The sequence below is a fragment of the Ambystoma mexicanum genome, chromosome 4p, assembly GCF_040938575.1.
Source record: "Ambystoma mexicanum isolate Mex_15411 chromosome 4p, UKY_AmexF1_1, whole genome shotgun sequence".
NCBI classification, from domain to species: Eukaryota; Metazoa; Chordata; class Amphibia; order Caudata; family Ambystomatidae; genus Ambystoma; species Ambystoma mexicanum.
The window spans coordinates 279533861-279557783 of record NC_090927.1 but is presented as its reverse complement, the minus strand read 5'-3'; the positions used below and the strand labels follow the sequence as shown (position 1 = coordinate 279557783).

Below are 23923 nucleotides of genomic sequence, written 5' to 3'. Positions count from 1 at the left end.
TCTGAGGAAAGTGGTGATTGGTCCTAGCTGTTGAGTGTGACAAATCGCAACTAAGGTCCAGTCTCTTTACTAGAGAAAAAATGTCCATTCTCTATTTCTTCCTGGAATACTTGTGGCCATACACACTTGTTTAATAATCCATCAGTAGGTCTGCGAATTGAGCCCCACACAATTGTTTGTCTACAGGAAACCTGTCTGCAATATCCACCCTCAATTGGTGGTTTTGTGGTGATCCTTCAGGTCACTAGGCGATGCGACATGGTTCGCCCGTTTGGGGGCCTCTTAACACTTGTTAAATCGGTGAAGGATTTTGTTGTAAAATCATCTATGAATTCTTACTTTGGTGCCTTAATTACACATGTCCAAATCTCAGGAAGTCCAACTATTGAGATTCTAATTATTAACTTGTATTGGCATGAGGGTATGTCTGGGTTAACTGCTTGTTGGATCCATTAAGGAATGGCATGAAACATACACGGGTGGTCATTTCATTCTTCAAGGAGATTTGAACTCAGATTGCATTAATGTGAGTTCTTGCGATGTTCAGGATTTATCTGGTGTTAGGATTTCCAATAAGCTTTGGAATGGGAGCTCATGGCTAGGTACACTGGAGGGGTTAGGCCTATTTGTTTTAAATGTAACAGTTCGGGAGACATTCCTCATTGCCATAATTGGTCTAATGGGAAAGTGCATTCCACCATTGACTATATTTTCGTGGGTTGGTGGCTCTATTCGAATTGTACTAGCCTGTAGATTACATCCAACCCCCTTAGTGAACATTCTATGCTAGTGGGCCACTTTGCCATAGGCTTGGAAAATGATGACCTGGGCCTGCGTGATCTACTAACTAACCCAGCTGGTAATATAATCTCCTGTAATGTCACCTTTGCATCAAGGGTGAATTCCTCGCTTGAAAGTCTATTGAACACTACCACTCTTGAATGGCAATATCTCACCTTTTCAGTGAGCAACTTCGAGGACTTTGTTAGATTTTAATGAACGGAAATGGAGGTCTCGGGAATGCTAGGAAACAAGTAAAAGTTCCTAATCATTCTTATGCTCATAATCTGGAAGTTGTCTAAAAAAAACCTGAGATGAGAAAGGCAATCAGGTTGTTAAGTAGGCAATTTGATCTGTCATTGGCTAAAAGGAATAGCGTGATTAAGGGATTACGAAAGTCCTATGGCAAACTGGCTTAGGCAGAGTCGAGCTAAAAGGTACCAAGCCTATGCCGAACTATGTTCTCAATTCTTGTCAACAAAAATACATGGGCCTTTTAGGTTTTAATGAATAATGTTGAATTCCTCTCAGCATTGCAATCATCTTACTGCTCTAGCAGAGTCTGATTGGGTATCTCACTTTCATGATCTGTTTGCCGGACCACCTGGGAAATTTGAGAAACCTGAAGGTGTCTCACCCGCTGGTATTTGTATTTGTATTTGTTTATTTATAACGCGCAAACCATCAGGCCCGGGGGCATCAGGGCGCAATTTGTACAGGGTTGCAAGAAAAGAGCATACAGGGAGATAAATTACAAAAAAGTATAACAATACAGCGTAATAAACAATACAGCGTAATAAAGAGACTTAATAGTTACATATCTTACACATAGTACAGTGGTCCCAGGGGATCTGTCATCCAGGTGGCTACGAGACAGCCATCGCTTTTGGATCCAGTTCGTGGGGGTGGACAGTGGGGGGGGATCACATGGATGAGGGGTCTTGTGGGAGTGGGAGTGGGACTTTGAATGATGAGATGCGGTATTCCCTTCCCTGTAACACCTTTTCCCCATCCTACCAGGTAGGATACAAGGGAACTCAACCCCCAGTTCCCTGTGCGCCCTTTCCCGACACAAACACTTTCTCATGGACAGCTCACTGTGAGAGAAAACGGACTAACACCCAAGCTGTATACCTGACATGTCCCAACACAATGGTCAGGCAGAGTCAGACAATTACTGCTCATTTTACACACCAGAGTGGTCCGGCGCAACGTAGGTGCTCATTCGAAGGTCTCTGTTAGGTATCTAACTGAGAGGTGGCAAATGTAAAAAGGAATTGTGAAATTGAAGTGGTCCTGCAACGGGTCAAGCTAAACCCTTAAAAGACTTCGATAGTTAATGCGAATTGAAATTGGTCCAAGCCCGGCTGAGGGAGACTAATTGTGCAAGAGGAAGGATCTGAGCCTGGCTGAAGGGGATCTAAAGTAACGATTGTTGTATAAAAAGGATCTGAGTATGGCTGAGAGGGATCCAGGGTGAAGAGTGAACCACCTGAATTAAGTACTTGTAAGAAGAACGGAACTGTGTGTTTGTTTTAGTGCATCAGGCAGGCAGAATCAAAAGACTTGGGCGCAAAAGGCTGTGATGCAGGTTATGGAACTGTATCCTCGTGCTGAAGAAGCCAGAGAGTGTGCTATGCTCGAGTCAACCGCCTTGTCCCATGCTGTTAATGTGAAGAAGGGAGGCCAACAGTCTGAACATCCTGACATACCATTTTTGTGAACACTTCTTTCTTTTTCATAAACACTACCCCACACTATTTGTATTTAGAGGTAAGGATTGGCAATATTTTTTGAGGGAATAGACCCTTTTATTTTGACAAGACTCCACTAGGGCTGCATTATTATTATTTGATGGTTGTAGCTTGCCCGTATCTGTAGATTTTGATAGGTGTTTATCACACCCTTGTTGAAGTTCAATAAACACCCTTGCACTGTGGTCACTTGTGTCTGTCTTAGTGTTGCGAGATCGAACCCAATTAACTACAGACCAATTGTGATACTGGATGCAGAAAGTAACGTGTTTTAATCTATATTACTGTCGCATCTGGAGCAATGGGCGCATGGGGTAGGAAGGCTAGAGAAATGGAAAATTGGCTTTCGGCGGAAAATGGGAACATCACTAAACGGTCTCATTGTGAAATGTATACAACAACTAGCATAGGAGGGCACTTATTACACAGTGTATGTGGCATCGATTGATCTTAGTGCCACATTTGATGCTGTTGATAGAAATCTGTTATGGTCTAAACTGTGGGCATGGGGCATCCCATCAGGCCTCCTGAGGTTGACTATTGGCCTCTATTCGAACTTGAATAGCCAAGTTTGCCTCGTCGTGCAGGTCAGCTATCATGCCAAATTACCACCTTTCGTGGCGTCAGGCAGGGGTGTGTTTTGGCTACCTGCCTGTGTTACTTACGTATTACTGATCTGGATGACCATTTGAAATCGACAAGCTTTGTGTCCCCAAAATTGCTGCATCTGAGACCCTTTTGGTTGGCTTATGCCGATGATGTTCTAATTTTTGACTGCACTTCCGTGGGATTACAGAGTTTGATTAATTCATTTTCTCTTTTTGATGACAATCATTTTCTGCAGCGAAAACTCATTAATACAGCAAAGACTAACATTTTGCAATTTTCCCTGGGTAGGAAAATCAGCACATTTTGTTGGAGTTTGGGATCTGAGGTGGTGGGGAGAGTGAACTCATGAGTACATCTGGGGTTCCTGCTTTCCGCAAAACCTTCCATAGGTAATCTCTGGAATTGGTTAAGGAATCATGCCTTGGCCCTTTCTAATCAACTGTCTAGGATTGATTCAAGTTACAGGAGATGTTCCCCTTCTTCCAAATACTATGAAGGGAAAATTGTTCATAAGATTCTCTACAGAATGGATGTGTACCCCCTATCTACCTTGGACTATCTTCCGATTCTTGAGGGATTCATTTGGAGGAGTATCTTACATCTCCCATGTGCTATAAGAAATGAACTGGGTTTGGTATCCCTTGAGGCGAGAGCCCAATGGAAACTTTTGTCACTTTAAGTAAGATCATGTCACCATTGGAGGGTTCGCTGTTTGTTGCTCTTAAGCTCATTTTGAAGGGTAGGGGAATTACCTGGCTGATTAAGATGCACACATTTTGTTGTGATATCCTAGTAGTGATGGGCTGATTTGGTGGACAATCCATACAAAGTTAAGAAGTCTCGTTTTCTCTGAAATGGAAGCACAGAGAAAATGCACTCGTAACCATCCCTGTGTCATCTGCAGCTAGACCACAAGAGGCTTGGCATCTTAGGTCCATATATAGCAATATACCCTGCTAAGTCTGTCAGGGCATTTTCTTTTGTGATTTCAATTGAATTTTAATCCAAGCTAATCAAATCCTGGCGAGATATGGCTTGCTGAGGATGGACTAGGCAGTCAGTCTGTCATTTCTGTAAGGTTGAGAACCAGCTCGAATCTCTTAAGCATTTAACCTAGTTATGCCCTATTATATGTCACTTCACAGATAACCATCTAAAAAAAATGTCAGATCTTTTTGAGATGGAAAATTAGGTATTAACTTGGTTCACTTGTTGGGCTGGCCACACTACTTCAACAGTTCTTGCAGTGACTACTTTTTTAAAATCCTTGAAACTGGAAGATCCTTAGTAATGTATTCTATGAAATGTATGACTTGTGAATTGTATTTTGATTTCTCTTTTTTGTGTGTATTTTAGGTGAATTGTGTACTGATGTAACTCTTCAGTAATGTTTTATCTTCCTTTATTTCTTTTGTATTTTTCTTTTTTCTTTTTCCTTCCTTTCTCCCATTTTTCTTTATGTATTTTCTTGTTTTAAATTTGTTAAAGGTTAGGTTTTCTTAGCCATACAACAATTAAAGAAAAAAGCTTCTGTGAATCAGGTCCTTTGCCTCTCAACTTCCTGAGCAACCTTTCCAACTTTTTTAGGGGTCAACATCGGACGTGGATTGTCTAATATTGGCAAATGCCGGCCCTGCAAATGATTTCAAAGCATAATCTCCAGCAACCTTTCAGTGTGTCTTTCATAATAACAAACTGCAGTTCACATGGCTGAACCAGAAAGAAAGAGTGAAGGGGAGACTTTGTTACGGGGGGGTGTGCAAATGTATTGCTCTGTGCTGTGACTTTATTTTAGAATAAAGTCTCCCAGGAAGATTTCATTTCGAAATTCAGTCTTGGGAAGGGAGGAGAGGGTTGAGCATTTGGGGAATGTGCTTTACTAAACTAACAGGGCTCTAATTCCTTTACAGTCTGTGCTAGTGTTGCCACAAGCAACACCTCAGATAGTACAGACTACTGGACTTTTCACCACCGGCAATAATTGTGAAATGCCATCAGAGGAATTAAGGTTGCATTTATTTTTTATTTTTTATAACTCTGTTTATTGCATTTAAACAAGACGGCAACAATGTAGATATTAATCAGACATTCATCAGAAAAAGAAAAACAAGGCAATATCAACAGCGGCAAGGGCACTGCAGGGCCAAGGGGCCGTGAGACGGTTGCGGGACAAAGAAATGCTGGTAACCCAGGTTGCACCTTATGTCCTCGAGTCAGAGGAGGGGTAAGGAGGGGGGGTGGGGAAGGGGAGCGGGAGGGCAGAGGGAGGGGGAAATGGGAGAGGATGGATTTCAGTGAGCATCGAGCCATTTACCCCATATTTTTTCAAATTTACGGGGACAACCCTGCGCGTTATAGATCCGGCGCTCTGAAGCTGCGCATCTGTCCAGTTCATTGCTCCAACGGTTCGGGCACAGTGGGTCTACAGAGCCCCAGTTGGCCGCGATGAGTCTTTTACCCGCCCCCAGCGCAACCGCCAAAAACATTTTTTCGTATTTTGTCAAGTCCACTTCTCCCCAGATGCCCAGGAGTGTCATTTTAGGATCCCTAGGAATTGGCATCGCCAGGACCGTGGAGATCATGTTGGTACAGTCCCCCCAGAAGACTTGTAACAATTGAGAGTTCCAGATCATATGGTAGAAGGTGGCCGGCTCAGTTTTGCATCTAATGCATATCTCATCCTCGGATCCCCCCCCCCCCCATCTGGCCATGTCAGTGCGCGAATAATAAGAGCGGTGGAGGATTCTCAGTTGTATTAGTCTGAGCTTGGTTTCTATCCCAATTTCTCTAGGGGACATTAATGCATCTATCCAATCTTCAGGTTCCAGTTCACCTAAGTCCCTTTCCCACCTTTCTTTGAGCCTATTGAGTTGTGAGGCCCCGATGGAGTTGAGGGCCTGATAGAGAGTGGAGGTGACCTTAGAGGGAATTTGTTGCGGGAGGACATTGGTCTCGATGGGTAAGGTTGCATTTTTAATAGGATGTGAACTTTATAATTTACCAATGTGTGCAGACAGTCCACACATTCTTTAATCTTTATGTTTTTGCACATTGTGAGTTCTTAAATTGTCACTAGATATTTGCACTACTTGTATGCATATTGGTAAATGAATGAATGAACAGACAAACAAATGTATTGAGGCATTTATTAGGAGCACCAAAGCACAGAATAGCATCATGGCACACAAGAATACATACATAAGAATTAACCACAAATGTGAAACTTGATAAATAAATCAGCATCAGAGCAACATCACAAAGCAATATCATGACACCCAACCTCAGTAACAGCGAACAAATTTTAAAACCTAAAACAATAAATATGCAACAAAGTAGAAGTCACAACCCAATGTCTAAAGGGGATAGGGTCACAGATAAATAACAAGCATTTTCAATTAGGTGTAGCTCTGATTACTGTTAAAATATATTGTAAGATGGTTGATGTTGGATAAAAGTATGTATAGAATTACAAATTGCAACCTCCACCCCAGTCCTGCATATTAGTCAAGCCCAGTTCTGAGTACAGTCCTACAATGAAGGTAGCCCGGTATCCCTTATGCTGCTATAATGCGCCATCAGTACCTATCAATAATGCATTTAAGTAAAACAAAACAACTTTTAATAGAGGTCTTTCATTTTCATTTCAGGGATTCTTCATTTTGTTGTTTGGATGTCTTACGGATGTGAAGGTGAGACTATAGATTGTTTTGCAACAAACATGAACCCATTTGACTGAATTTTGCCTATTTTTCATCTGACATATTTGTGTCGCTTCCTTGACAAAAACAGATTCGAGAAGCATTATTACGCCAGTTCAATCTATCAAAATGGGCATCACAGATAACCAAGGTATGTTTTATGTTTTTTAAATGCATTTTATTTATTTGTTTATAAAGCACGTGTCGGGTTGCTGCAAGGCGTCTGAGGACTGTACAGATAACAATGTCAGTGCACATAATACATTTCTCATTAGAAAGTTAAATGCTGGACTATGACGTTTGAGAAACTAGTGGGGTGTGAACACAGACCTGTCAGCAGTAACATTTTTAACAGTCAGTGGTGATAGTGCAGTAATCAAGTTCTAATAGGTAAAAGCACCATGCTACTTTCTTTAATATCTACTCCCCCACTTTGAAGTAAATGATGTGTTATAAAGCTTTCAGTGTGTTATTCATTACAATTAACAAACAAATGTAATGTGACAGTTTTTGTTATGTTTAACTATGTTTTAATCCATATAAAGAGACAAATGGGCAATAAAATGCACTATTTGGACCCAGTGTTTCGAAATCTTCCAGTGGCAAACACCCACAATCTCTACTTGGAGGAATGGCGCTTGTTTGCACATGGCATAAAGGGTCTCCTTTCAAAAACATTTCCAGGGCCGCTTTTGGTGCCCAGTCCACCCCTGCCTCCTGACTCATTGATGAGAAGTGTCTGGGGCCATTCATGGTCTTAGTCCAGAAGGTATAACATCTATGCTACTAACAAGAACTGTTGCTAGGTGAGCATATTGTTAGAGGGGAAGCGTCAAAGTGGATATGAATCATAGAACGATTAAAGAAATATGTAAGAGGCGGCTGTTGCGTTAGGCGAACACAGTCAATGGGGTAGAAAGATAGTATCGCATTATCTGGAATAAACAAACGTACTCCTGAAATGCCTCAAGTGAGTATGAAGTAAAGTCTGAGGGAGAGTCTAAAAGAGGAATATTTTGGAAAGGGAGGTCTTGAGTTCCTTCTAGAAATTAGTGTGGGGCCCAGCTGGAGCTCACTCAGCTTATGTCTTTCATGTTTGTAGTTTGCAATCAGAAAAACAGTGGTACAAACTGTAGTTTCTCAAGAAGATATGTGCCATAATGTTATTTGTGTATTGAGCTCTATGCAAGTGCTTTGGTACAGCAAAGCATTTAGCAAGTGTGCACAAGGAGCAGTGTTTGCTTTAACAGGGTCTTGTATGGCTATTATGCGTTTCCACAGTTTAGACTGTTACTTGTACCCACCCTGGCTCGAAATGTTGGTGGGCAGGCTATCGTGAATCAATGAAAGATGCCAACGATGGCAAACTATAACTACACGTAACTAAATGTTTTCTTCTTTGGCAATGGATCTTTCATAGATTCACATGCATAGCACCGAGTAAATCATATTATACCAAGAGACGTCAAAGAAAAGGAAACAACTTGAAGAACAGTGGCTCACATTTTAGTAGAGCTGATATACAGCACCATTTGGCACGCTGTCTTTTCAACTCAAACATCAGCTTTCATGTTGTATTGTTACACAAACGTATACCAGATCGGTATGCCAGTAAAATACACAGCTGTGGCTGCTTTGTCTCTGGTGAAATGAGCATAAAGTCATTGTTGTATCGGACTATTGGCCACCTCATGACAAAACTTGATGCAGGATACAATCCACTACATAATGTCCTGCTCAGAAACAGCTTGCCATTGATTGGGACTACCAAAGGCGACAGACAGTTGATCCGAGCACCAAAAAGCAGCTGTTTGGCCCACATAACCCTATTGTCAATCTAAAGTATGCAATTCCCTTCCAGCAAATGAAGATTGGCAATAATAGATAGTCTGGTTGATCTGAGATTCTGAAGCATCCTTTGGAAGACCAACCATCTCACAGGTCATATCCAGAACCCTACTACTAAACTGTGATGAAATTACTACTTCTCCACAGGAGTACAGTGAGGAGTAGTGGCTAAAATGCCTACTTTACGCCATACTACCACTAGACCAGCAGTGATCCAAATGATAAAAGTAAATCCGACACAGCCCGGCAGGTATACTTTCCATGGCTTTTGTGGTAATGTGGGCAGGATGTACTCTCGGGACTGGTGTGAGGAGATAACAATAGCAACCCACAGAGCAATAGTACAAAGAATACAAAATGAAAGAATGCTCAGTCGAGATTCTATAAAACTATATATAATTTAATTAAACAATCAAACATGCAAATACACAACTACAAAAAAACCAGCAAAAACCCACCCCTCTCAGAGAAAATAGTAAATGCAGAAATAGGATAGCGCTCTGGGCACTTAAGCAGTAGTGATCAGGCAAGGAATTTGCAACTATGTCAATGTTCAAAATGATATGTGTTTTCAATAAAAGGTATCAAAAAGGGCTTATGAGCCAGTATGTCCAAGAAAGTGGATGAGAGCACAGGATCCTCTTCACATTACCATTACATTCTTTGGTAACTCAACAGCATTGAGCCAAGCATATAGGAGGTTTCTGAGGCAGCGATTAAGTTTTGGGTTGGTGTGCTGGTCAACTGGGTCCAACACGTGGTGCGGTCCAAGCAGCAATGTCACATGGCATAAAGTAGCTTTGGACAGGCATGCGATGTCCGGGTTGGTGTAGCTCACAAGTAATTCAATTCAGAAATCAGGTTACAGAGCTGTTTCTTGACTTATTGGGTGCGTGGCGGCCCCATCCAGGGCCTCCATGGTCAAGGAAGGTCCTTTTTTTGCACTCCCACTTCAGGGAGCTTGACTAGCACCTACGTGTATCCTTTACTAAAAGTGAACAAGGTCCTGATACCAGTGCATCCTGCAGTAAAGTCTTGATCCAACAGCAGTACACCACTGTTACCCGTGGATAGGTAAGGGACACAGCTCTCCTCAGCTATGGATGCCTTCTGTCTTCACCTTTATATCAGAGGACTTTGGAATGGACTGAACTCCCAACAGAGGTCCAAAAGTGTATCCTTCTCTTTATTTATTGTCTAAAGATGAATCAAGGAAGGATTGAGAGGCCCATTCTGTATACTGTTAAAAGGTCACAGGGGATTGAACAGAAGCAAGGCTGCTGATAACGGTCCCATCGCTGTTGTAACAAATTACCTTTTCCTTCTTGCATCATACCCAGAGTGCCTTGTTCTATAGGAAATAGAGGGAAGGAATTATAACCCCAGAGAAAAGCAATATTGATTACCCCATTCTTAGATTCAGTTCTCCCTCTCTGGGTACCCTGACTCTGCCCCCTTCCCAATCCTGCACTTCAAAGGCCTTTTGGTATGCAGCACCTTTGAGTGAAGCTTGCCTTTGTTATGTGAGTGAGCTTTTCAAGCAGTGCCCCCAGGGGAACTTCGGGTGAGAGCTGCTCTGGCCTAATGGAAGGTTTTACCACTCAGCCTGGGAAATCAAAGGAACCCACCATCCTGGCTATGGTTTCATTGGGAGCAGAGCAGAGACCAAAGCTAGCCATGAATACACATTGCCCTCACACAGCTGGTCTGGGCTCACAGAGTTGACACTTGTATCTTATCAAATTGTTCTGGCTTTTAAAATTGTGATCTTATCAGTCATACCGTAAACAGGTAAAGCTTGCTCTTAGATTTTATATTGCTGCCAGACGGATAAAGCACTGCCTATTACGTTTTGGACAAATTGGAAATTTTGGTGCAGATGTTAAATGTCAGCTGCCAGAAATGCACATGAGACATTTTAACCTGGACTGTGCCACTGAAGAGCGGCTGATGCAGTTTTGACGAGACTGGTGCCGCCAGGGCACATGTATACACTATGCTTTTGGCATGGAGCTTTATGAAAGAAGGGACTGATTAGCAGACTATCCTTTCAGAAACAGAAGTACGCATATCATGTTATTAAATAAAAATCAAAAAGCCAGGGTTTTCACAACTTCCCCATATGACAATCCATCACATGAACACAAAAAGAATACAAAATGTTTCACTCCAGTAATCATCACAACACACCACCCAACCACTAACTGTCAATTGAACCAAAACAACTAACTGGACCCCAATAAGAACATACTCAATCTCTTTGGAGATGAATGCAATACTCCAGAGACTTCTGTGGGAAAGGAAGACCTGGCTAAACCAGAATATACAGGGCAGTTACACAGAACATCTTCGAATAAAATGCCTCTGCTCTGCACTAAAGATAGCTAAACACTCCACATGGCCTTCTCGGAAAGGGAGTAATAGACCTACTGTTGATCATAGAGACCTGGCTCACAGAGGACAACTCTGTGGTTATATGTGAGATCACCCCAACAGCATTTAAAATTAAACCTGCCAGCAGAATGACCAAGAGGGGAGGAAGAATACTTTTGATGATAAAATCTCACTATATGACATCATCCTAGAAAGTGAATCACTGTTCCTATAATTATACAACTCACTTCCAGACTGAGCTTCCTTTTCATCTACAGGCTACCCTCATACAACTCATCTTTTGTAGATAGGCTGGCAGATGCTGTCACAAACCTTTTGGTAGATCACCAAATACTCCCCATGCTGGGAGATTTCAAACTTTGGCGGGAAGAAAAGACAAAGCTGCTTCAAAACCGCTGTCTGCAAACCTGGGTAGCTGACACCTCAATCAACCAATTAGTTGGGCACACTATTTGCCAATTTTTACAAGACAAATGTCACCACCATTTCCTCCCCAGTGTTTTTACCCTCAGGCCACCACCATTCCAATATCTACACTCAAACAGTACCACAGCCCAGGAAGGAAATCAAACTGGACATATTCCTTGATAATCTCGAAAATGCCCAAATGCCAGCCCCCAATCGGAAGCCATATTGAAACAAGGGACAAACAACTTTGCGACATTAATTCCTGGATATCAAACGCCCTCGACATTATGGCTCTAAAGAAGCCCTTCAAAATGTCCCATAAGAATGAAGTGATCAAATGGTATACCCAAAACGTCTCGGAAAATAAAAATGGAAACTTGGGAGAACATGCAAAGAAATGTATCTAACGACAATATAACAGACAAAATGGCTTACCATTGACAGATCTGAATGCACAGAGCGTTAACGGTCAAAGCAAAAAAAGCTCAGTATGCATACCACATAGAGTTGATGCAAAATGGCCAGAAGTGAAAAATGTCAAAATTATCCATTAATTCCAAAACCCTTCATCCCATAACACAGCCCTGACAGCATCCTAAGAGCCCTGCATTTCCTGTGCAGCACACTTCAGCAACAGAATTCGACAAACCCAGGGCAACCTAAATAAGTAAGTACCAGCATCGCCAATGCCAGCAATGAAAATGAATGGAGGAAAACACCTGCTTCAGCATGGAAAGCCTTTTGTTCCTTCTCGGTACAGGATTCCTTACACCTGGTGAAGGTAGCAAATCAGCAGATTCACTGAAAACCCCATGCTCACCCCAACATCAACAAAGAAATAATGATGCAATCCTGATTAGTACCTACATTCCAAGCTCTCCTACACACATCCATTGAGCAAGGCATCATTCCTCATGCTTTCAAAACTACCCGCGTTAAGCCTCTTCTCAAAACAACTTTGTAAACTATTTCCAGTCTCCAAAACAGCATTCACTGTTTATACACCAAGGGCTCTGAGGACACGTGGAAACTAACAGTCGATACGTGCGGCCAGACATCCACACTTATCCAAAAAAGGGAGCAGACCGAGTTGCACGAAGAAACCAGTTTTTATTCAAATATGCGCCCGGTGGAAGGTCCAAAACTTTCACAATTACTACCTACAGCTCTGAGGCTATAAACTAACCAAAGTACATTGGCATATTCATAAAAAACACTATTCACAAACTGCCATTGGCAGAGCTCAATTAACTTTCGGATGCGAACGGAGAAACCAAAACCCTGCTTTGGCACCATATCAAACGTACTTCCATCTCATTCTCTTTCACGCCGGGCACCAATCTTCCCAGGCAGTTTGCTAACCTTGAACAGGTCATCCTGCACTTCTTCTGATACATTCTGCTGCTTGCAGGTGCTTCATATAATTCGGTCATGTGAGAAACCTGAAGGTGCTCTCACAACCACTCCCCAGGGATCTTCTATTCAGGTGGCCAGGGAAGGGCCATCGCTTTTGGATCCCGACCCTGGCGGTGGACAAGCGAGGGAGGATCACCTGGGTGGAGGGTCATTGGGGATTGGGGAGAGAACACCTTAGGGTGAGACATGGTAGTCCCCCTTTCCCAACACTGATCTACCTTACACTCCCTCAGCCTTTATGGGTTATACGCAATCCCAACCCAACAAGGAATGTCAGACTGGGTGCAAGCAGCATCGTGAACAGACCAAAGTTTTATGGCAAAAGCAAAAGGCTGACAGAAGGCTGCATTTACATCGTGAGGTGAGACATAGAGCATGGTCACTCTCCACCACCACGAGGCCTGAGGACCCCCTCACTCTCCACCAACAGAAAAGGTAAGCCACCTGGGCTGAATTGGGCCTTAAAGCACTCCTACTACAGCACAGAGCCTGGTGCACTCCATAATTTAGGAGGCGAGAAGAAAAATACTTTTAATCCAAAAAAGGCTTCACTTCCAACAACGTTGTCGCTGCTTTTTGTTTTTAGCAGCTTGTGCTATGAATTGGCATCGAAAGGCAGCACTTCCATCATGGCTGCCCTTCACCTCTAGGCACCGGAGTGCATGCTCTGCTGGGTTTGGACTGTCCTGATTGGGCCCCTCGGTCTGAAAAAGACCTAATTAGGCAAGCCGGTTGGCGAATGCCGGCCCGCCTCCCAAGGCCCTGTCTGAGTCTGTCTGGGCCAAGGAGGGCCCAGAGGTCCTCTACCCTTTGTCCCCCTCATCAAACTATAAATCAGCCTCCAGACTTACATACTGCTCCCCCATGAACTTGGGCCCCTGGACCTCTACGCTCCCTGCAGTTCTACTAGTACGTGATGGCTGAACTCTCCCATTGCCTCCTCTACTAACTCTCTGAAGCAATTACTGTGTTTATTTACTCTGCCTTCCTTGCCTCACCTAAACTACCTCTTCGCTCATTGCATTTTGCCCCTGTTTTGAAAGTCGAGTTTAGGTGTGTTGCGCTTTTACATCTCTGTTCCCTCTTTGCATTGCATTTGTGTCACTGTTTTTTAAATTAAAATGTAGGTGCGTGCGCTTTTACAACTCTGTGCCCTCTTTGCATTGCATTTGTGCCACTGTTTTGGAATTTCGAATTTAGGTGTGTGCGCTTTTACATCTCTGCGCCCTCTTTGCATTGCATTTGTGCCCTGTGTACCTTTTGTGACTAGTAGGCCACCTGGTGAGTTTAGCTAGAACTGTACTGTGCAGTCACTCTTTCTTTCATTCCTCAACTAACCTCTGCCGCCCCTATGGCTCTTACCATCTCACCCATCTTCTCTAACTGCTACAGTATAACCAATCATCTGTCTCTCATGAAGTCTGGAAGGAAAAAGCACAAACAAGACATCCTGTCATCGAACCCTGGCCTACCCATCGCAGACACCTACGTCAGTGCAACGTCCAGACAGGTGTTTACTGATATCCTCTTCTCTGTCCCTTCTCCAGATCTATGGACTACTCATCTCATCTCCACTCTCCTCCCTTTCACATCCTCTCCCATTAATGGTGGCATCAAGTGTAAAGTCCTCTTGGACAGCCTCTCATCATCACACTGCATCATTAATGTCTACCACAAAGGCACCATCTTGGTTCAGGATCCTCAACCCAACCTCCTCCTCTTTGACCGGTGCCTGCCGTCCCTCATTAACTTCCTTCCTTCACCTGCCTCTCCCCCTACCACTCCCTCTGTCCCTCCCCCTCTGGCTAGTGTACCACGCCCCTGTACTCCACCTCAGAAAATCTTCAAAGGCAGAGACCTCCTTCACCTGGCTACTCTTAACGCCCGCTCAGCCAACAAGCACTCCGCTGGCATGTGCCTCCTTCTTGAAGACACTGACCTCGACATTCTTGCTCTTACCGAGACATGGTTCAATGCCATCTCAGTCACTGCTTTTGACTCCCTTCTCCCTGACGGCTGCAAGATCATCTCCAAGCCACAACCTCGCTGTGCTGGCGGTGGCATTGCCTTAATCTTCCCTGAGTGGGTTCCTTCTTCTGTCACACCCACCCAGCTCTACTCTTCTTTTGAGAGCATGATCTGCAAGCTGGTCATGTCTCCCTCCTCCTCTGACCATTGCTACCATCTACGGGCCTCCTGGCACTACCACCCTGTTCTTCTTTGAATGGGCTGATTTCTGTTCCTCACTGCACTCAACCACCTCTAATCTCCTCCTCATGGGTGATGTCAACATCCAGTTGGACTTCCTTGTCAGAGCATCCACTTTCTTCCTTGACCTCTGCACATCACTATCCCTCTCTATTCTCCCTTCTGGCCAACCCACTCGGCTAGACACATTCTGGATGCCCTCATTCATTCTGACCTCTCCCCCCTGGTCACTCCACTCTGTTGGTCAGACCATTCTCTCCTCTGCTCGCACCTGGGTCCCCTCAGTCTTTTGACTACACCTCCAAAAGCCCTGCCAACCGTGTTCACGAACATCCATCCGATGAAATGAGTGTCAGCTGCTACCTTCGTATGTACCTTCATCCCCCCTGTCCCTCACCCCCAGACTCTACCACAGACTCTACCCTCAGCAACCTCCATTTGGCCATTACCAACAGCCTTGACATTCTTGCCCCAGTCATGAGGATCCGCCTGAAACCCACCTCCAAACATAACAACTGGTACGACTCTGAACTTGCAGCCCTGAAACACAAGTGCAGAGCTGTGGAACGGAAGTAGCAAACCTCAGGTTCACCCTCTGACAAACTGGCCTGCTGCCTTCTACAAAGGCAATACAGACGCTCCATCCGTGCCAAGAAAACGGCCCATATCCAGGCATGGGTATCGGGTGCATCCAGCAACACAGCTGAACTCTTTAAAATCTGCAGGAAAATAGCCAACCCTTTTGCAGTCTCCTCCTCCCCTATTCTGTCCCAGGCCCTCTGCAACGCACTGGCCAGAACACTTTACCACTAAAACTCTGGACATCGTGAGTTGTCCGCTCCATGAAGATCTCCTCCAAACAGGTTTCCCCTACTCCTCCAGAACCATCAAGGACAACATTGGCTCTCTTGCCCCTGCACTCACTGATCTCTGCAACCACTCTTTTGCCACTGGATCTTTCCCATCCTCCCTCAAGCACTCCCTGGTGCACCCCCTCCTGAAAAAACATTCGGCAGACCCTACCTGTCCAGCCAACAACCGCCCTACTTCTATCACCCCTTCCTTGGCAAACTGCTGGAGAAGCTGGCCTTTCCACAACTTACCTCACACACTGAACTTGTTGGTGGTCTCCACACGACCATCATTCTGGATTCTGAGCATCCGGATGCATGAAAACTGCTCTTCTGAACACCTGTGAAGAACTGCTCGCATCTCTAGATTCTAACTCTCCAGCTGTCCTCATCCTACTCAATCTCGCCTCTGCCATTTACATCATTCCATCCTCATAAAACGGCTCCATGATACCCTGAGTATCTCGGAATAGGCACTGGACTGGCTTACCTCCTTCCTAACTGACCGTTCATCCCAAGTCATTTTGGACACCTTCTCTTCACCTGCTTCCTTCTCCACCTGTGGTGTCCCCCAGGGCTCAAACCTCTTCCCCTCGATCTTCAACACTTACCTTACTCAGCTAGCACTCCTCATTTCCTCCTTCTCTGCCAACTTCCAGTGCTACACAGATGACACACAACTCTTTTTCCCTGCTGACCCTCTTGCATCTTCCATCATCACTGAATGCCTATCTGCCATTCAGTCCTGGTGTACTTTCAACAATCTCTGCCTCAATGCCAGCAAGACTGAGATCATCCCCATTGGGACCCTGGCTCCCTCTTTTTTCCCCTCACTCTGGCCATCCCCTATGGGCTCTCCCCCTGCTCCTTCTTCAGAAACCTTGGAGTCCTCTTTGACTCCTCTCTCTCCTTCCTCCCTCACACTCAGGACATTGTCAAGAAGTCCCACTTTCAACTCTTCCTTCTCAAAGGAATTCTCCCTTTTCTCACTTTCACCCAGAAGCTCAATGTTACCCGAGTCCTTGTTCTCTCTAGGCTTGACTACTGCAATAGCCTTCTACTGAACCTACCTCCTTCCACTTTACGACCCATATAGCTAATCCAGAATAGGGCAGCAAGACTTATCCTTGGCCTTAAGTCAAGGGACCGCATCTTTCCTGCCCTAAAAACTCTTCACTGGCTCCCGGTTGCGATACGGATTAAATTCAAATCCATCTGCATCATCCACAAGGCTGTCTGAAGCCTGGGACCATGCTATCTGCAACTTTTTCTTACTAAATACTCTGCGGTCCTCTGGCACCAACTCTCTTTGTGTAAAGCGTTTCACTAAACAGAGGGCCAGAGGCCAATCACTTTCTTCAGCTGGCTCTCTCTTATGGATCAGCCACCCCCTCCCACTCTGTCTTGAGCAGTACATCCGCAAATTCTGGAAGTTCCTCAAGACTTTTCTCCTTCCCTTCATCCCTCCTATGTTACTCTCACAGTCGCTGTGATTGGTGGCCAGGGCCCTTATGTAACCCTCAGGGACCTGGCCTCCCAAACCCAATCGCCCCAGCCTCTGCCTACCTCTCAGCACTTGCCTCGGCACCCACCGGCCTCAATCCTGTAGGCTTACACTTTCTGCCCAATACGGCTCCAGGCTGCATGGTACTTAACCTATTATGCACTTCATCTGCTGCTTACCCACGAGCACGGACATTCCAGCACTTACCCCCAACGCCCACTCCGCCTCTTCTTGCTGCACTTGCACATTCTGAAAATCCACAAGGTATAGTAAGCATGTCCTCATCTTCCACTGTATTTGTTGTTTTTCAATCCCATGTTCCCTCCCTGCTGCTCTGTGGGCGCTTTGAAACAAAATTGACTTAATGTATATGCACCTAACAAATGCACAATAAATAAATAAACACAAAAGTGTTGTAGCAACTAAATAGAATATAAGTGTGAATTCAGAAGCCTGGAGCAGAAGAGGCTGTGAAGGAGTTACACAAGACCAAGGGGGAATTTATGGTTGCACTACCTATAATGGGTGGGCTGTTTGGTCTGACAACTGCGCCAAGACCTGGGTGTTCCCTACTGTGAAGATCACAAATATTGCAAATCCAGTCAAGGAGAAGCACAGGGCTCCTGGTTGCGTGACCTGTGATTGGTGGACAGGGTGGTCTGAGAACTGCGCCTAGAACAGGGAGCCCTACATGGTGACAAGCAAGAGACTTTGTTAAGGAGCCACAGAGAAGTGCAAACTGAATGCTAAAGCCAGCCAGAAGGCAGGTCAAGTGGACCTATTTTTTTCTTACAAGGAACATTAAGCAAGTGCAAGTCGTATGAGTACTACAGTGCAATCTTGGGGAAGGGAATCCTGAGAACTGAAAAACGCTGTCTTTGGAAAGGGAACCTCAAGACCCCCCTTTGTGTGAACTGTGCTAGAGTAATCTTGGGGGAAGGGAACCTTATGATTTGGCAGAACATTGGTAAGATAAGCAGCTATTGGAACTGTATTGAACTTGTGAAAGAACGTCCACTGCAAACAGCTGAGACTTTACTTTTGAACACTATTCTGTTTAATTCTAGATGTGAGGGCAAGCAAGGGTTTTGACACAGACTTCTGATTTGGAGTTTAGGAAGGGAAATTCCCACCAAAGTTACAGGCAAGTTAGGTGTTACACCATCCTGATCGTTAAATAAGATTTTGATATTGTCATCTCTAGATAACGTGCTTGTCTCACGGTCATCACGCACATAGCTATTAATTGTAGTGTGAGGCCTGTGTGAGACCTATTTCCTTCAAATTGTTCATCTTACTAATGTGTTCTTTGTGCATGCGTTCGACTACTTTCACCATTGGGAACTATGACAAAGACCAATTTGTGCAATTTTAGATATCCTCCCTTCTTTCTCTCAACCTTGGCATCCTCAGCCATCTGGACACCATCGTGGACCAACAGAAATCCCTATTCAGCTATTTCACTGCAGTGCAGTGCTTTTTAATTGTGTACTTGGCAGGGCCTTGCAAAAGAGAAAATGGCGTTTCTTTTATCTGATTGATTGATTGATATTTTTTTTCTATCGCGCTCGTACACAAGTGATTCAGAGCGTGACAAGGCAAGGAAGGGGAACAGGGGAAAACAAAACAGCGATCTTACTAGGCCCAGTGACATTGAGAACGCGCAAGTGCATGGGAGAGGGGGAGGGGAAAAGTGCATGGAAGGAGGGAGAGTGGAAAGTGCAAAGCAGAGGAGAAACAGATAAATAACACTAAATACATAATAAAGGCAACAAACAGTGGTAATGCAGCCAGCAATTTGCAAGTGCTAGGTTTAAGGCAGCAGACAGGGTAGGTCTGATAAGTGCAGGAAGAAAAAGGGTGGGGGGTGTATGGGTACAGATACAGACCCCAGTGCAAGGGGTGGGCCGGAGGCAGTGCGGGAGGGTGGCAGGGTGAGCAGGTACCTGGACCTGAAGGATAGAGGGTGGCCAGGTGCACAGTGCCAAGAGAGAACAGATCAGCAGGGGAGAGGGGGAGCGAAGGCAGAAGGAAAGAGGAAGGTCTTGAGGTGCTTCCGGAACCAGAGATGGTTCTCCTCAAGTTTTAGAGTGGCAGGGAGGCTATTCCAGAGGGAGGCCCCAGCCGAAGACAGAGATCTACCCCCAGCTCGTTTCTTTGACAAACGACTGACCCTGAGGGAGTTGGAGGTAGAGGAGCGAAGAGCTCGAGAGGGGAGGTATTTGCGGAAGGGATACCTGAAGGTATTTTGGACCCAGGCCCCAGAAAGCCTTGTGGACAATGCAGAGGGTTTTGAATTTAATCCTTGCATCCACTGGGAGCCAGTGGAGAGATTTCAGAGCTGGAGAGATACGATCCCAGGGCTTGAGGCCAAGGACAAGTCTTGCAGTCCTGTTCTGGATTAGTTGCAGAGGGCAGAGAGTAGAGGCAGGTAGATTTAGAAAGAGGCTGTTACAATAGTCCAAGCTAGAGAGAACCAGAGCTTGGGATACCATGAGCTTCTGGGGGAAGGAGAGGAAAGGCAGAGTACCTCTGAGGAGGTGCAGTCGGAAATTTGACTTTTTAGAGACCTCAGAGATGTGGGCAGAGAAGGAAAGGGTTGAGTCAAAGATGACCCCGAGGTTCTTAGCCTCGCAAGTGGGGGTAGAAGGGCCAAGGGAGGCCGGCCAGAGAGTGAGGGGAAAGATGGTGACGGTGTGCAGATGAGGAGGATCTCCATCTTGCTGGCATTCAGACAAAGATCATAGGCGGCACACCAATCATGAATGGCAGTTAGGCAATCAGAGATGAGAGAGGGAGAGGAGGTGGCAGAGGGCAGCCTGAAAATGAGTTGAGTGTTGTAAGCGTAGCACTGGAAATTTGAGCAGAAAGTGGCAATGCAGTGGGCGAGAGTTGCCAGGTATTGGTTGAAAAGCCAGTGCGAGAGGTTAGACCCATGGGGAACACCACAGGTAGAGAGGAAGATAGATGAAAGGAAGGACCCAAGTTGGACCTGGGAGGGTCGATCTGAGAGGAAAGAGGTCAGGCAGGCCAGAGCCTGATCAGTGATACCCAGGTTTACACAGAGACGGTTAAGCAGGATGGTATGGTTCACCATGTCGAAGGCAGAAGAGAGATCGAGGAGGATGAGGACAGAGGGAATGTTAGAGTCAAGGTTGGAGAGCAGATCTTCATGGATGTTCAGGAGAGCAGTTTCCGTGCTTCTGGCAGCTCTGAAGCCAGACTGGTGGTCATGGAGACAACCAACAGAAGTGGAATGAAGGTTAAGCTGAGAGATGGCCACCTTTTCAAGGAGTTTGCCAAGAAAGGGAGTAATGGAAATTGGGCGATAGTTGGCTGGACAAGAAGGATCAGCTGTCGGTTTCTTGAGAAGAGGGTGCACAAAGAAGTGCTTCAGAGGGGAGGGGAAGGATCCCATGGCAAAGGAGTGGTTGCAAAAATCAACAAGGGCCAGAGCGAGGGTGTCAATGTGGTCCTACACAATGTTGTCCCATATTTATCCTACCTCACAGTGCCTAAGTCCAGTTACTACATTCCCTTTCTAGTGTATTCTGCCACCTAAACCTCCCTATAATGTGACAACTGTTTCCCGACAATGTGGAAAGCTAACTCTATCCTGCTTGTGTTACATTCTGCTAACTAACATTTTGGTGGCTAGCAATTTATTGAAGTTTTCTTATTCTGTATGTTCGCTCGCTTAGGGATGATGTGGGGCGTGGCCTTGCGTGTCATTGATCTCACCTACACCATCAGAACAGCATCTTCTATGAGTCAGAATACAGATTCAGACCAATGAGAGAAACCAAATCTATAATATGTAATATCTAGGTACATGTGTAAAAACAATGCTGATGCCAACATGAGGTCACTTGCACCCTACTGAATCAGTATCTTGATCTACAGCACCTGCTCTCCAGTGTCGCACAGCATGTTCAGAGTTCACAGGTGCCCTCTGGACAACTGCAGTGACAACCAGATCACTTCAGTGCAGGGATTGCATTTAAGACATGAACCTCTGTTCCCAAACCACATAACTATGAGTGTTACTCAGTATTTTGGTGGCCGTCGTAAAATTTAAATATAAGCCATACATGAGTTTAAGGTATGGTGGCTAGTATCTATCATACTCATTAAAACCACATCAAGTTGGTATTATGCTGATATCAGCCCTGTGAGCCCAGCCATGAGCAGGTTATGTGTATTCACTATAGGCTGGCTGTCTTCCTACACCTAGCGGGATGGTAGCAAGTGGGAGCTACCTCTCTTTTGATCCTTTGATCCTTTGGGAGGTCATGTAATGCCTCTCCCAGCAAGACAGTCCCTCAACAGGAATTTTCCTGGGAAACAGGAATCAAAGGGAACACTGTACACAAGGCCTCACACCAGGATGCGGCATACTAAAGGGGCCTTTGATGCTAGGGGTATGAGAAGGAGGTGGGATTAATGTAGACAAAAGACACTAAGAACAAGGGAGGAAGGGATCTACCATCTTGTTTCTCTCTGTACCCCCGTTTCCTTCTTGCCTCCTTCACTTCCAGAGCCTGATCAGTGATACCCAGGTTTACAAGGAGACTGTTAAGCAGGATGGTATGGTTGACCATGTCGAAGGCAGAAGAGAGATTGAGGAGGATGAGGACAGAGGGAATGTTAGAGTCAAGGTTGGAGAGCAGCTCTTCATGGATGTTCAGGAGAGCAGTTCCATGCTTCTGGCAGCTCTGAAGCCAGACTGGTGGTCATGGAGACAACCAACAGAATTGGAATGAAGGTTAAACTGAGAGATGGCCACCTTTTCCAGGATTTTGCCAAGAAAGGGAGTAATGGAAATTGGGCGATAGTTGGCTGGACAAGAAGGATCAGCTGTGGGTTTCTTGAGAAAAGGGTCCACAAAGCAGTGCTTCAGAGGGGAGGGGAAGGATCCCATGGCAAAGGAGTGGTTGCAAAAATCAACAAGAGCCAGAGCGAGGGTGTCAATGTGGTCCTACACAATGTTGTCCCATATTTATCCTACCTCACAGTGCCTAACACCAGTTACTACGTTCCCTTTCTAGTGTATTCTGCCACCTAAACCTCCCTATAACCTACCTATAACGTGCACACAAAAAACCCCACTTGTTATAAGAACAGGGATTGGACATGCTTCCTTTTGTCCAATCCCCTGTGGACATTTGCCTATAAATAATAGGGTCTCACACTACTTGGTTTCACTTTTGGATAACGCTTGAAGAAGTATTCATTTGGAGCTCTTTTGGGAGAATTTGACCTTTCCAAAGCCCTCAGCCATTGATGGGAAGGGGGATTGCAAGGCACAGGCAGGCTCTGCTCCCTACCCTCTCCCAGAGCACATTGTGGTGACTCTTGTTGAGGGCCTGGAAGACCTGCCACTTTGCACCTAAATTCTCTAGGCTGAGAAAACGGAACCTGAATAGACTCATCCTGTCCTCGACCCCCTGGAGTGGGTTTCACAGAATTCTGTGGACCAAAACAGAAGCTCCCAGTTCTACCACATTGAACGGGTCAAAAAGCATTCAAACCATGTTCACCACACTTGACCTCGAGGGATCCGCTAGTGCTGCTTTTGGCACTTCATCAGACTTGGAACTACAGCTGCATCACACTTGTCCAACCTGCTTGTTACCGCACTGTGCCAAGCGGAGCAGGCACTTGTTCGTCTCAAATAACTAGCTCACCACTGTGAACCAAGTCGAACACTGCCATTTTGAATCCTGCATGGGATCATCGATGTTGCTGCATCGGACTTATGGACCTCGAATTGCTGGAGCATCTTGTCACTCACCGACCCAAACCAGCAGTTACCAAAGGATTCAAACAGACCCATGATCCGACCCTGGTGAACCATTCGAACCACACAACCCCAATGGCCCACTCAAACTGCACCAAGTTCTGGTTCAAACTGAATAGAAGCCAGCTCACTGCTTGACTCTGCACATTGCCACAACTGAACCAATTAAAAACAGCAGAAATGTACTATTGCCCCATAACTGCTCCCCTGGTGCATCGTTTGGCCTCTTTTGCATCTTTTTTCACTTAAAGACATATCCTCTTAAATGTATTGTGGTTTCATATTGCCTTTTCATCCCCGTTTTCATTCCCTAGAGTGCTGCATCTTTCTCGCTACAGGATTGGGTATTTAGTAAGTATTTTTAGTAGGTATTTGTACATTGGTGTTTTTAATTAAAATATAAATATATTTATAGAACCTTGTTTGGACATTGCTATATTTTGGACTGTTGTACTTTGCTGTTTGGTCTGCTGCTGAATCACATTGACACACCTGAATCATATCTCTTGGCCTACATGTTTTATCTTCATGACTGGGATCACTGTTGGTTTGTAGAAGTTTGAGGGATGTGTTGGCGGTTTAGACACTCCTCCTCCTGTACAGCAGAAGTCATTTTTTTTTGTCACATCTACCTTTCAACTGGACAGACTATG

At 45.0% G+C, this 23923-nt stretch overlaps 1 protein-coding gene across 1 annotated transcript in view; it reads left to right on the top strand.

Annotated features, from left to right (window-relative positions):
• Nucleotides 1-23923, top strand: part of LOC138453202 (adhesion G protein-coupled receptor F5-like) — a 1258340-nt gene that overhangs the window by 1124901 nt on the left and 109516 nt on the right. The window contains exons 18-19 of the mRNA XM_069605829.1: nucleotides 6791-6832; nucleotides 6933-6992. Of these exons, the coding sequence (XP_069461930.1) occupies nucleotides 6791-6832; nucleotides 6933-6992 (102 nt within the window). The remainder of the gene's footprint in view (nucleotides 1-6790; nucleotides 6833-6932; nucleotides 6993-23923) is intronic.